This window comes from Tiliqua scincoides, chromosome 3, assembly GCF_035046505.1.
Source record: "Tiliqua scincoides isolate rTilSci1 chromosome 3, rTilSci1.hap2, whole genome shotgun sequence".
NCBI classification, from domain to species: domain Eukaryota; kingdom Metazoa; phylum Chordata; class Lepidosauria; order Squamata; family Scincidae; genus Tiliqua; species Tiliqua scincoides.
Window position 1 is genome coordinate 191,968,037 of NC_089823.1, and position 15,308 is coordinate 191,983,344.

Here is a 15,308-nt window from a genome sequence, read left to right on the forward strand (position 1 = left end):
CTTCCAAGGTACTAGCCCTATTTCCATTCGCTCTAAGATCAGTTTCAAGGCTGAAAGGACCCATTGTTTTTCTCTAATGCATAAAGGACTTCACTATTCCAGAGCATGTACCTCCAACTCAAAAGGAGACTGAGTGGAAGTGAGCAAAGCCTCTGCACTGAACTCTGCCTCATGCAGCTCAGAGAGGTCTTTGAGTTGAATGGAAGGAGATGATACAGACAGCTGCTGAAGAGCGTGCTTTAGCTTTGTTCAGGCCCTGCATTTGTGGTGCAGGGTGAGAGGGAGGAGGGAGAGAGAAAAAAACGAATGCACACAGGCTTGAGAATAGCACCACCTTCTGTCTACCTGAAACATTCTCCCTAATGACTCTCATTTACTGTGGCAGTTACTGCACTGCTCTCCCCTGGGGGTTGGGATAAGAACAGGCTCTCAGTTTGGCTGTACTTGTCCTAAGAGGCGACTAAACAGCCACTGGGTAGATGGGAACCCCCATTCCCAAGCAGCGCAGAGCGGCTGCAAGTCACTCCACTCTCCTCAGACTTGTGACACCTCCTGAGGAGAGGAGTCCAAGGAGACCCATAGGGGCTGCAGTGGCTTACCCAGGGGTAAGGGAAAGAGTTTCCGCTTACCTTTGGCTGAGCCACTTTGGTGCCCTATCTCGGGCTGGATACAGCACAAGCATCCTGGCCTGCCTGTTCCAGCGCAAGATAGAATTGCGCTGTAAGCAGGTTAAGTCAGATCCTCAGCGCATCTAGGTCAATATTTTCAGACCCAGGGGTCTCTCCCAGCCCTAGGTATAGATGCTGATGACTGAACTGGGCCTACAAATATTGTATGTTACATAATATGCTATTTATTGGATGCTTTAGGAATTGCAATTAACTGTAAATAATAATTATCCCTCCACTGTGTTATTTGTTTCTCTTCTAAAGACACTACTGCAACCACTGATGATATCCTGGAGGGTTCATTCTGGGTGTTGGCAGGTGGTCCCAGTACTTCCTGAGTCCTACAGCTTCTGCATTTGAAGTCAGGCTGAAGTTCTCTCCTACTTATCTCCAATTCCACCCCCCCTTTCTCTCATGGGTTGAACCGAATGATTCCCTGATAGACTTGCAACCAATCTTATGCAACCATTCTTATGAGTCCACCAATGGTGGTTTGGTGCCTACCTGTGACCCCTTCCTTCTTCCCAAGGAGCCAGAACTCGTCTATAACTTCCAACACTTCTATGACATCCCCCACAAAGAGCGGCAACTCCTCAGAGACACTGGGACAGAAATCAAAGACAGCCCGTACCACAGAGCCTGCCTCCATCGTTAGGATCTGCAAGGAAGAGTTATGGAGTTAATGCCGGTCACAGATTGCAAGGGAACACATTACACAGGGTAGCAATGATGTAACATTCCAGAAGTGACACCAATATTTTGACCCCAGTTGTTCGACAGTCATGCTCCAGTTTCACCTTTGACCTGCCCCCTTGGATGGTCCAGGTGAGACAGTAGGGTCCATGATCTATTAACTATATGCTCCTGCTGGTACTGCTATATAGATAGTGACTAATGATCTGGAACAGATCTTTAGGACAGACTGACTCAGCTTCTGCTGAGTCGTAGATACTTCTGGAGCAACATACACCTGGGATCAAGATCCTGTATAGTCACCTGCACTCCAACCTGTCTCAACAGCTCCTTCCAGAGAGGAGTCTCCCTCTTGGTAAATGCCCTCCGGCTGGAAAGGTGCTTCCTGTCTCAGTCAGAGAAGCCACACTGCAGGAACATTCTTCATTGCTGTGTAACAGTGTTTCTCCAGAATCAAGCAACTTGTACAGTACTTGCAAGGAGGGTTCCCCCCCCAAAGCATTATGAGGGGGAAACTGACATGAAACTACTACAGGAAAATATGTATGTTAACCCATTCTGAAAGCACTAAGAGTCCAGGCTGAGCATCAAATAAGCCTCACGTATCAGCCTGTACAAACGGCATGAAGAGAGGAAATCTAGGTGGCCCTTACCCTCAAATTGTCAACACTGAATGCAAATAAACGAGGCATTGTGGTATAAAATGGGGAGCTGCCTCAGCCCCACAGCTAAATAAGCTCCCCCAAGAAGAACAAACAAAAACCCTAACTCTTCCAACTGAGACAGCCTGGACTGGAAGCTTCCAAATGCCCAGACTTTTGTACCCATTTTTTTGTTGTTGTTGTGGATGGAAAGACCCTCTAGTGTTGCTGTCATTCTGCCAATTCCCCAAACTCCAGAATCAGGCTGTGTGAAGAGAATGGAGGAAGAGAACGAGAAATTCCTGTCAGGAAGGAACAGCAAGATGGAGCGGAAGCTGAGCACTTCCCTGACGCACAGAACTGAGTTCATGGCTGCCAAGAGCTAAAAAGCTGAGTGCAAATGATGACACAGGTACAGTCCACATGAAACCCAGGAGGGTGAAGGAGATTCTTACAGAGCTTGAAGAAGGAAATAGGCCCACCTGGCCCTCACAGGATTGCCACATTTTTTCCAGCCCCTGCACCAGCAGCTCGCTCAGCAGCCATTGACACATGATAGTGATCGTCTTCCAGTCATAAAAAGCATTATGTGGTCATTTCTGCAGAGCAACCAGCTGTAGAGGCACAGGAACAGGCCAGGGTGCTCTTTTCTGGTCAGTTGGCAAGCTGACCCTTAGCACCTTTGGAAGGGGTAAGCTCTACACCTGGACCTTGTTTTGCAAAAATTAAACAAAAAAATTCCTAGGTGCCAGGGTTGGGGATCCACTGCATCCTATGTGATCCCCATTGCCACCAGCACCAGAAACCAATAGACATAAAGCATATGAAATGACACACTTGCCTTCTCTTCGACAATGAACAGGACAATATGCCACCCCACAGGTGACAAATGTGTTCTTGTGCCTGTGAGCAAAGTGTTCAGCTGCTAGTTCAGGACATTGACTACACAGATTGAAAGAAAAACCATGTCAGGACCCATAATACAGGAAGGAGGTGTGTATGAGTGGGAGAGGAGAACGGAGACTAGCCATGGCAATACATTTTGCTGATGGAACAAATTTATTATCTGGCGGCTTCGTGGCAACCATGTGACACTTGTGTCCCTCAGAAATGCTGCCTTGGCAATTTCCAGCTTTCATGCTGCTGGCATACTCAGAAACCTGCTACAGGCTGTCCCTCAGCTAATATCCTATGATGCAGCATTATGTACACTAAATTCTTCTATGTGCTTCTCTGGAGTGCATCAACTACCCCACCAGGCTAAGGAGAGTGACTACATAATATGAAACAAGAAGAAACCCTAATAAGGAGGAGGGCTGCTGTCACAAGTATGAATGATTAGAAATATAAACAGAAGCATCTAGAAATAAGAAATTAGAGCTGCAAGGACACAAAGGCCATGTAATCCGCCTCTCTACAAGATATTTCATCAAGACCTCCACAGATCTTGCACTATCCAGCCCACAGCATGTCATAGAGAAAGGATGTGCCACAGAGCAAAGGGTGCCAGAGGGCTAAAGCAATAAATCCACAAACCACAGTACATAACATCTGTATTGTAATCTTGCTAGGATCTCACCTGCCTTGTGATGGAAGCTACTAGCACTGATTGACTGTGCTATTGTGATGTCATGGAACGTTCGCACACATTCTAACTGCTGAGGGAATGCAACTTTGAACAATAGAATGTTTGCGGAGGGTTGATTGTCTGTTGCTGTGGGAGAAGTGGAAGAGCAGTTTGACTGGGAAAACACACAGGTCTGTGGAGAGCATGAAAACTGGAAAGCAATTGCATGCCTACCATAGGGTGAGATGGGGCAAATGCCCCAGGCGCTAGCTGTTAGAACCCCGTGGAAGCCTCTCTGAGGCACCCAACAGGGGTGGAAACTGTGCTTCCAGTTTGCCGGAAGCACAGTTTATAGCGCCAAGGAATCTCACAGAGGTTTCTCTGACGTGGGCTGCGGTTGTGCAAGGCTCCGTGAGCCTCTGGTGTGTAGGGGGGATATCTGCGCAGGTGGCTGCAATAGCCTGCAGGGGGTGCCATCACAGAGCTTTGCCCGGGTCACTGGGCTGTGGAGGTCTGCGGCTGCCGGAAAGAGACCTTGTGAGGCAATCAAAACAGCCCAGAGACAGGATGGCCAAAAGAAGGGGAACTGGCATTAGCATGGGGAGAAGGATCCTGTGGGCCAGATGGGTGGAAGAGTTAGAGGAAGCATTAGGGAAAATGGTGGGATTTCTCCCGATATACAACTTCACAAATGCAAATGAGCCCTCTGAGCTGCTTTGGTGAATTTTTTATTTATCCAGGAACAACGAAAGACATTTCTTCATTCAATCCCACTTTCAGCTGGTGGCCTGCTTGTATTTGGAGTTTAGCCATGCCCTCTGGTCTGTCAGACCACACCTCCATATGTCCACAGGAATGTCCCTGGTTTCATTTGTGAAATACTGTAAATCTGAATGGCCATCACAGTTCCTACAGTCTGTTCCTACAACTTTCAGCCTGCAAGTGATACTGCAAATAAGAGTGAATAATAAAAAGAAATGAGCCCGACACTGATTCATGTCCCAGTTGATTTTTAGCTTTTACTCCATGCATTCATTTTTCCTTTACAGTTGGGCTTACAGACAACAATTTGCACAGGCTAAATGTGCAAAGTAAATGTCTAAATCGGGGGTGCCCAAATCCCAGCCAGGGGGCCACTTGCAGTCCTTGGCAATTTCCAATCCGGCCTGTAGGGAGCCCCCAGTCTCCAATGAGCCTCTGGCCCTCCGGAGTCTTTCTGGAGCCCGTGCTGGCCCGACGCAACTGTTCTCAGAGTGAGGATGACTGTTCAACCTCTTGCATGAGCTGTGGGACGAGGGCTCCCTCCACTACTTGCTGTTTCACATCTGTGGCACAGCAGCGGCAGCTAAGGAAAGGCTGGTCTTGCTTTGTGCAAGGCCTTTTATTGGCATTAAGCTACTGCAAGACCTTCATTCATTTATATAAGTTCCATATCTAATATATTCATTTATATAAATTTATTCAAATTTTAAATGTAAATTAATTCTTTTTTCTGGCCCCCGACACAGTGTCAGGGTGATGATGTGGCCCTCCTGCCAAAATGTTTGGACACCCCTGGTCTAAATGTTTAACACCATAAACAACCACATCAGTGGGGGTAAAAATGTATTCAATAAAGTCCCTAAACTCTAGTAAACAGTTTTATCTGACCTATTTAACAAACCAAAAACCAACACTTCACCTGTGGCAAGGGAAGGGAAGCAATAATAAAATGCTACTGAGACTTAACTGCTTAACTATTTACGAGACAGCTCCAATTACTTTTGCTAAAATGTAGTTTAACTAGCAGGAGTAGTTATCTCTTTTAAAATAGTTAGTGCCCATTAGTGGACATCTGCTGCAATATCAGCAATTGGTTGAAAGGAAATGAATAGGCAGGAAAGATTTGGAGGGTCAGGGATTTTGAGCCAAGGAGATTCTGACTTTGAAAAAGCTCTTGCACCTTTAAGAGCTGCACAAAATGAAATTTCTCCTTTGTGTGTCTTCTCCCAGGCCTGGTCCATCCATGGAGCTGACTGAGGTGGCTGCCTCAGGCAGCAAAGTTATGGGGCGGGGACACCCCCCTCCATTCATCCACTTGCCTCCACTTCTCCTTCCCTCATGCACTGAATTGGGAAAGGGAAAGGTGTTCTAGCCTACCGCTCTCCTCTCCTCTCCTCCACACTTCCTCTTCTGTTCCATCCTCCTCTTTTCTAATTCAGGGAGTGAGAGGAACAAAAACTGGCAGAGCAGCAGGCAAGTGGGAGGCAGCATCTGGAAAGCTCCATCAGGTGCCAGGCAGTTTTGAACCAAGCCTGGGCTTCTTCCAATCACCACTACGGTACTCTAAGGAGGCAGAAAAGCATCATGAGGCAATGGGGTAAGGGAAGTAAATTTCTCATCTTGATCTGAACTATCCTGCCAAACACTGGCTGCAGGTTTTTTGTCCAGAGAGGCAGTAGCATTTGGGGGGGGGGGAAGCAAAGTATTGCAGGAGCCACTCACAACATGCTGTGTAACAGCTGCAATCATTGCCATCACTGCCCGGGATGGCTCTGATGACAAGTGGGAGGGGCTGCTTACATGGCGCACCGCGGCACCTACAATGCTTACCATTTTGGCCTCCCCCCCCCCGCCAGGAATGCTACTGTAGAGAGATAATGGTGGCCAAGACCCAGTTCCTTTAGGTCTCCTACGAAATGTGCCTCAAAAAACATACAGCTGTTGACATTTCTTTTACTGTTCCTCTAGCACAGCCTACCTCAACACCTGCAACTACAGAGACTTTCTGCGAAAAGAGGAACCATAGCTGGTATTAATGCCTTGCATACTGAACAGCACTTGAGACTCCCATCTACCTGCCTCCCTTGCCATCACATCAGCCTGCTGTCTCTGGTATTATCTTGATCAGTTAGCTTACTGGGCTAGACTTGCCTTTGCAACAGATGCACAAAGTACCTCGCACCCCAGGGACTTGATCCCTGCACACCCCCAACACAATGCTGTAGCAAATGCTTTGAGTTGAATAAACTAATGGCTCAATCCTGTTCAAGGCCTCCATCGGTGGAACATGCATTCCATCAGTGCAGGTTGCCGAAAAGCCCAAGCCTCTTCCCGGGCCTGATCCACCTGCACGGATCAACACAGACTTGCACCAGCAATATTGCTGGCACAGATCTGAGTTGGCCCATTGGAGCTGCTGGGGCTTACCCCTTACCCCAAGGAGACCTCCAGCAGCTGGAAATCACCTGTGGCATGCAGGGTCGCCTGCGCTGATTTAGCTGCATTATGGTGCAGGGATTTAGGTTGGATTAGGTGTAAGTTAGCAGTTCACTCAAATTCTTTCTGGCTCTGCTTGGAAAGGAGCACAATGGGAAAATTAGAGGAAAACTACTGGAAGGGGCACGAACACTTGAAAAGGTCTACTGACTTGAATCTGTGGCACAAAGCAACTGGAGGCCAGTGATTGAGGGCACTATAATTATTTATTTATTTTAAAAAAATTTTATCCTGCTTTTCTGAAGGCTCAGGGTGGTTACAAATTCACAAGACATCAATCAAGTCAATAAAATCATGAATGCACGATCTAAAGTACATAGCAATAAAATTCAAATAATTACTCAATAAAATTCAAAATGTCCAACAACCAATACCTAACACAAGCTTCATCCAATCCCACAGCAGCATGTGGCACCTATAGGCTTTCAATTCCAGGCCAAAATGTAATCAAACACCACCTTCCTCTCAACACCTTCCCAACACAAGTAAAACAAGATTGGCTGCTAAAAAGAATGAATGATAAATGATTGCCTGTCGCAGCTGATCACTGTGACCACTGGAGAAGTGCACAAAATGAAAGGGATTAAAGGAGCATCCAAAACATATTTAGGCACAAAGAGTTAATAAAGAGAAGTACTGACTTGCAGCTTGAGATTACATGGTTTCCAATTCTGGTGCAGAACATTATTAATGATAGAAATCAATGACATTCCACAATAGATTATTAAACCATATACTGTACATGTATCATTTCAGAACAAATGTAGGTAGTCTGCAACAGTGCTAAATACAGCAACAGAACAATTAATGCTCTTTAATATCTACAGTCTAAGATAGAATTCAATAACATGGTCTTATTGCGCTGCATGAAGAAAATGAGTAAACTACCAAGTTCAAAGGAGCCTCATTTCTGCAATGCTTCACATTCTGACCCCTTCATTCCTCAGTAAACTCAGCTCGTGAAACACACGCTGTAGAGGCAAAGTATGTGTTATGCATACAAGTGCCTCAGTGCTTTGTCTCGAAGATCTTCCAAACAATTCCAAATGCCCCAATGGAATGGCGGCCAGTCATCCAATGGCATTTATTCATATTCACAAGCACTCAGAAAACAGCACCACAACAAGACACCAAGCGGTGGTGACCCTTAATCATTCACTCTACAGCAGAAACAAAAGTCATTCCTTACTCATGTCTCTCAGCACAAGAATCCATTACCTGCAGAACAATCTCAGCCCAACTGGAAGATTAAACACAAGCTAATCATCTGGTTCTCCCTGCCCAACCAGAACTTGGCACTGGTCAAAAAAGGGTTTTGTATTAAGCTGTAGTGTTCAGAAGCCGATGGTGGAATGATGCGAAACCATAATGCAGAAATGAAAACAATCCACCACACACATGCCCCAGTAACACAAGATATACAATCCAGGTCAGAACAATGTGCCCCTGGTAGATTTGGATAAATCAACAAAAGCATCTGACAGGCTAACAGTGCAATCCCAACTGCATCTTCTCAAAAGTTAAGTCCCATTGTGTTTGATGAGACTTACTGTACTCTCAGGAAAGCATGTATAGGCTGAAACCTTAACGATGTCCTCTGTGGTAGTGTCGTCTGTGCAGTGATGCGCCTTATAAGTGGTGCTCCTCTTAGATTTAGTAGGGGAAGAGCAACTGTTCCTATTCACCTAAGCACAGAGTCTTTTCCAATGACTTCGGCATCTGTTTGTGAGCCTGTTTCAGATGGGGAACCACTTATTCATTTAGGGTCCAATCCTATCCAATTTTCCAGAGTCAGTGAAGCGGTATTGGTGGGACATGCACTGCATCTTGTGGTGGGGAAGCCATTACAGAGGCCTCCTCAAGGTATGGGAACATTTGTTCCATTACCTCAGGGTTGCATTGCAGCTGCACCAGTGCTGTAAAGTTGGATAGACAGGGACTTTGCTAGGTGAACCGTGCTGTAAATGCCCTTGTTATTAAGAATATTTATATACTACTTTTCAAAAATAGTAGTAGGACAGGAACTCACAAAATTAATACTGAGAATACCTGGAATGGTCATAGTGACACATGAAAGGAACACTATGTTCATCCATCACCTTGAAAAGAAGCTTAAGGATAACTCTCTACTACTGTCAACTGCCCATCACACGTCCATCATACCCTTCTTCTAGTGACTGCCAAGCACAGGGGGAAATAGCTAAGGCTGGAGGGTTAGATCTAGGAGCCGTTCCAAGTCTAGTATGAGGAATACAAGAGATTGCTTCCCCAGTAGTGAAGTGAGTTTATTAATATTTTTTATTTAGCACTTGTATATGCAGCCCTTTTCAAGAACTAAGATGCCCCAAGGCAGCTCACAACTAGTACAACACAATATAGTAAATACAATAAAACAAAACACCCCAGAAGCAGGTTTGTGATCCATACAGTAACAGTTCTTTTCCAGTAGCCACCTGCCTCAGGTACGTCCAGATCTGTAAGAACCCTGGGGGAGAAGAAGCATCGCCTCAGGCTTGCTGAGCCTTCTCCCTGGGCTTCTCCCTGGGCTTCTCCTCAGGCTTCTCCCTGGGGAGAAGAAGCATCGCCTCAGGCTGAGGCATCGCCTCAGGCTTGACCAGAATAGAGAGGAAGGAGTGCTGCTGTGATCATGATGAAAAAAAAAGGTTCATTCAACTGCAGGGGTGTGGGTGTGTTAATGAGTAAAGCACAGCTAGGAAGGGGTGGGAGGGTGAGATAATGCCAGAACATTCCTCCAGTTAATTGACCATGAGGACAAAGCATACTAAAAGGCAGCAAAGCCCTCCACCCCCCACTCCCACATTACCTACAAAGTCACAAACACTGCATGAAAAATAACCCAAGAATGTGTGTCTGTCACAACTACAGCTTTTCCAGTATTGCCAGAGACAGTCCCTAGTTCTCATAGTCTGATGGGGAAGGGAAGGAGGGAGAAAACAGTGGGAAGCAGGGATTCTTTTCCTTCTGTAGGGTTATTTACTACAACAGGCCCCATGGAAACATCCGCTTCCCCCAAGTTTTGGAAGCCAAGTCAAAAGGCTTGCTTACTCCATGACGGCGCATCTGGAGTTGCTGTCTCCTTGGAAACCTCTGCTTGCCAAATTGCCAATCCTTACTCTAAACTTGTGCCTCGAGGAATTAACCTCTGAACTCTGTCCCTAGATCATTAGAGTATCCAGCCTTCTGCCCTGAACTGCAAACTGTTCCCAGATTTCATGCCTGGAACCTCCTCCCTCTGGCCAGCGATCTCCGTGCCAAGTGGAACAGCTTTGCATGCTGCAGCAAAGGGCACCAATCCAAAGGAAAGCGTTTCACCCACACACATGCTTGGGGTCAGGGATGAGTCACCAGCTCTGCCTGCTTGCCAGCACCACTCCCCTCTGCTACCTCAGGGAGATCCACAACCAGATAGAGATGGTAGAGAGAACGGAACTCCACTGCAACTCTTTGTGGGAGCCTACGAGGTGAGGCGGGTCCTCCAGTCTCCTGGAACCTGCCATGAAGCAAGACCCTCCCACACACACACTGTCTTCAGTTTTCCTGGTGTCCCAAGTGGGGTAGATCACGCTCTTCGCTGCTTCTGTCACTCCTGCTGGAGGAATCCCAGCTATATGCCACAGCAAGCATGCAAATGCTGGCAGCACAATTGATCTGAGGTATGGGGAGAGACAAGCCTGAGCACAGAAGTGGAAAAAAAAAACTGTGGGAAGAAACCAGGCATGCCCAAGGCTGAACAAGCACCCCTGTTCCAATTGCATTTGCCACCATATGTGGGGGATTCCAGCATGAGATTTCTTGGCTGGCCCACGGTGATGGTTCTCATTAGTGGTGTGACTGAACTTATTTTTTATCCTGCCTTTTTCTGCTAAAAACCAAGCATAAGGCAGGTTGCAAATAAGCATACTACACATTAAAAAAATTAAACACAATACAGTAGATGCTAAAGAAGAATATGAATGCAAAATTGCAGGACTAGATGAACCACAGTCTGATCTAGCAAGGTACAGTGCTCTACTGCTGTGCCCAACTCTGCCTCTGGCTTGGTGTGTTTGTCTACGTCTCAATGCATGTGAGGAAAGATCCCCCCCCCACTGTTTGTGGATGCCTGGAGAAGAATTTTTAAGGAAGGACCCCAGCACAGTGCCTGGAGACAGCACATCCAAACATGTAAGCATTGGGATCCATGCTTGTCCCTTGCCACTTTGGGTCCCTTAAGGGAGAAAGGCCGGATAAAAACACTGTAAGTAAGTAAGTAATTACTGGTAGGTAAGTAAGTAAATAAATAAATAAATTGCAATGCTTCACACTGCAAGTGACAATTGGATTTTATCTGAGAAACTGAGACCCCACCTTTCTACCCTTTCAGGAGCTCAAAGTCTCTTCACTAGTAGCTGCTGGTTGTTACACCAGCATTATACCAGTGACTGCTGCAGTAAACATACAAAGCATGAAGGGGAGCTGTGCATCTCCAAGCATGTTCGTAGGTGCTTAAGGAGCTGTGGCTAATCATGGCTCCCCAATACATTCTATCCACATCTCCTCCAAAGTGCGGAGATGCACACATTTCCTGTTCGTACTTCATATACTCCCTGCAGCAAACTCAGGTAAGACATAGCAGCAAACAAACTGATCACATGATGTGTGAAGGGGCCATTAGCTTACCAGCTGAAAGGCCCTCTGATCCCAGGGACACATTTTTGAGGACACTCTAAATTCAAAATATCTCCTTGACAACTGCACAGAAACATAAAACAGCAGTGGGAATCACAGTGGTCTGGGTGGAACCCCAAGAACCAGTTCCCAGCATTATAAAGCAAATGCAGATACTACATACAAAACAAAACACTAAAAACAAAACAAAAAAAGGTCCTGTCCACATCTGCCCAATCAGAAAGCTGAGACACAATCCCTCTTGTTACTTTCTGAGGCCATTTTGACATTCAGCTAGGGGACATTTCCCAGGTTGCATCCAGCTAGGGGGCATTTCCCAGGTTATCCACCAATATATCATGGCCAACTGTTCAAAAGCCGATAAGACCAAAAGCAGCACAGCCTATCCCCAAAAAGAGACCATTCGTAACAGTTGCCCTGCACATGCCCAATCTCGTCTGATCTCAGAAGCTAAGCAGAGTCAGGCCTGGTTAGTACTTGGATGGGAGACTGCTTGGGAATACCAGGTGCTGTAGGCTTATACCATAGTCTTTTGAGACTGAAGGTTGTCAACCACCAAGGCTAGTAATTTCTAAATCCTAACTGGACTAAAAGATCCAGGGTTATGCATCCTCCAGGACAAAAAAACCACAGTGCAACCATATCATAAATGGATTGCGGTGCAACTAAATACAGTAATAACAGTTTTAATGGTTTAGTGCTTTCAAGTATGCAAAACACATGCATTATCATGTTGCAGTCCTTACAATTATCCCCATACTGCAGCTGGGGGATCTGAAGCTGAGAGGGAGTGACTTGCTTAAGAACACCTAGCGAGAATTCATAGCAGGGGTGAAATCTGAACAGGGGAACTCTGGATTTGCAGCCCAGTCTCTTAACCACTATGAGATACCCAGAGGCGGTCCCAGACTTTCTGGTGCCTGGGGCCACCTCTGCCTTTGCCGCCCCCCCCCCACTCCGACCAGGATACCTTTTTCCTAGCGTTCTCAAAAAGGAGAGGTGACATTGTAGGCAGTAGCTGGAGAGGTTATCAGGTTAAACAGACTTTTTAGGAGAGGGTTGAGCACCAGTTGCTTTACAGGTCCTCTTCCCTCTCACCCAACAAATGAACTCGGCAAACCAGCCCATCTTCCGCCTGCAAATCTTAATTAGCCAGGGGGGCAGGCAGGGGTCCAGAGCACAAGTGGCTGCCTGCAGTTCTCCAAGCATCCTGTCAACATCAGAGAACAAAACAAACTGAAAGCGATCCAAGCAATAACAAAAGGTTGCTAAGGAGACACCCGGACACGTTTTCCAACTGTGGCTTCCAGGCCGGATCAGAAATAAACCAATTTTCTCCACAAACTGTCTCACAAACATGCCCCAAAGAGCTGTAGATTTCTCTCCTCCCCAGTGGCCCGCATCTGGGGACGCCTGCCCCTTTACTTCCTAGATCAGCAGCATCAGGTGAAACTGCACTGATGCAAGAGCGATGCACAACGAGGAGCCACTCTGCTAGCCCAGCATAGACCAAATGGGCTGTCGGTGCGTCCGGCTGACTTCAATTTGAGCATTCAGCTGTCTGTGTTCCAGCCGTGAGTCCAAATGCTTTAAAGGTCTCAAACGACCACCCATATTTGAGGCACAGGACCAGAACAACAACTGCATCAATGGTCAAAGGCAGTGTAATGCAATACCTTCTGTGTCCTAACCCATCAGCAAGGTCAGTGGGCTAGAGGATGGGATCCTACCTTCAATAATGGTCAGATCTGGATGTCTGGGAAACTGCCCAACAGCACACAGAATCGACAGCAGCATATCGAGAGAAGCCCTTTCCATCCTGCGATTCATTCCCACCTCTAAGCAATTGGACGTTCAGAAACTCTTCTTTGTAAGACTGCACCTCCCTGACCTTGGCTCTGACTTTTATTTTGTTTAGCTCCCGTGCATTTGTCTAGTAGCCTTTTTAATCTGGTTTATATCATTTGCAACAAATGGCAAAATCAAGGACTGGGGAGGAAAGAAAGAACAATGAAGAATACATTCACCATATGGCTGAGCCCATCCCATTGACCTAGATAGGATGGCCGGAGAGACACAGGCCCGAGGAACAGTAAGGGGAGACGCCTACTCCACAGCAGGGAGCCCTAAGCAGCCACTTTGTCTGATGTGGTGGAGAGGCACTTTCCCACCCCTGGAAATAACAGCTCTGTATTCCCTCATACAGAAGCATCAAAACAGTCTTCCAAGCCAAAATCCTGAAATTAGCATACGTGTGTATGATTGTGGGTGGGTGCTCATTTACTTACTATTAGAGTAAGTATCTCCACCACCAGGATTGTGCCTCAAATTAAAACCAACTGTATTGTAAAGTGAGGCCTGCGATCTTACGTCACTTGAGTTCTGAAACCATAAAACCAAGCATTTCACAGACTCAACCAGTTGTGAGTTCCTTATCCTCTATGCACTCAGTTCTATACAACTGGACCTAATTTCTCAGAGGCACTAAGGATTCAGACCTACAGCAATGTTACAAGAAGCTGTGGATGCCAAGTATTTTCAGCAGCACAAAGCACAGTAGATGCAAGGGGGGCGGAAGAGTTTTAGGTAAGACTCAGGGCCCAATCCAATACTTACCTAGCGCCAGCGCTGAGCCCTAGCACTAGCACCAGGAGAACAGGGAGCACTGGCTCAGGGCTGGCACTAGTCAGGTGCCGGGCCCAGCACCAGCAAGAGGAGGACGTGCCAACACCGGGGTGTACGTGAAACCGCCAGGCAGTGGTGTGGCCTCTGGGAGGCAGAACAGGACGGAATGAGGGTGGGGCGGGGGAGGAACCAGGGTTAGAGAGGGTGGGGCCAATCCTGGTAGTGGAGATATTTACCCTAATAGTGGTAAATGAGCACCCACCCACAAACACATGGATCCTGAACTCCATGTAAGGCTGAAAGGCTCAACACGGAGACTCTCACATCACGCTATTTTGCCTGCACAGACATGAGGAGACTCATTGCCGGGGCTTTGCTCAGGAGAAAGTGATGAAAGTCCCTTTTCCCAGAGGAGACTCCCGATGGCTTCCCAGAGCCTGCTAGATACAGCAGTAGCCGCTTTGGCATTGCTGCTTCAGCTGGTGCTGGAAAGCATAGGCTTGGGCTATCACATAGCAGTCCTGGGTCATATCATCTGCAGAAAAGTGCATTCAAAAGCCCCCATATTCAAGGGAGACAATGAGGATCTTCAGGATGAAGGATTAAGGAGGAGGTCCAGGCAACTCCAAGCACTATTTCATTTGGCATTTCACTACATCCTTCTAACAATCCTGAGACATCATCTCTAAAAGGTTATGCACTGAAGAGACAGAGCATTTGGATGCTCTTCCCATCTCTGTTTCCAAACCCGTAACAGAATGTTTTGCTAGCCAATGACACACACACTTTCTGGCCCAGCTCCTGAACACACTAAGAGCAGATCTGCAAAACCAGAGCGACACCAGGTTGTTGGGGGCCCTGGGGCAAAATCCTGCACTGACTCCTCATAGTGAACCTCATCCAACACTGATGGTGTACTAGGGGTTACCAGTGTGTTGGCAACCTTCAGTCTCGAAAGACTATGGTATCACGCTCTGAATGGTGGTTCTGGAACAGTGTCTAGTATGGCTGAAAAGGCCGATTCAGGAGTGACAATCCCTTCCACACTGGGAGCAAGTGCAGTCTGTCCCTGGTCTGTCTCTCTGGCTATGGGCCTTCCTTCTTTGCCTCTTTGCCTCAGCCTGTTGGCCAAGTGTCTCTTCAAACTGGGAAAGGCCATGCTGCACA

General features: G+C 46.9%; 1 protein-coding gene across 2 annotated transcripts in view; it reads right to left on the bottom strand.

Annotated features, from left to right (window-relative positions):
• The window catches only part of DNMBP (dynamin binding protein), a 64,119-nt gene that overhangs the window by 38,962 nt on the left and 9,849 nt on the right, over positions 1–15,308 (bottom strand). For both annotated transcript variants that reach the window (XM_066622152.1, XM_066622151.1), the window contains exon 2: positions 1,173–1,326. In XM_066622152.1, the coding sequence (XP_066478249.1) occupies positions 1,173–1,317 (145 nt within the window). In that variant the 5' untranslated portion in view covers positions 1,318–1,326. The remainder of the gene's footprint in view (positions 1–1,172; positions 1,327–15,308) is intronic.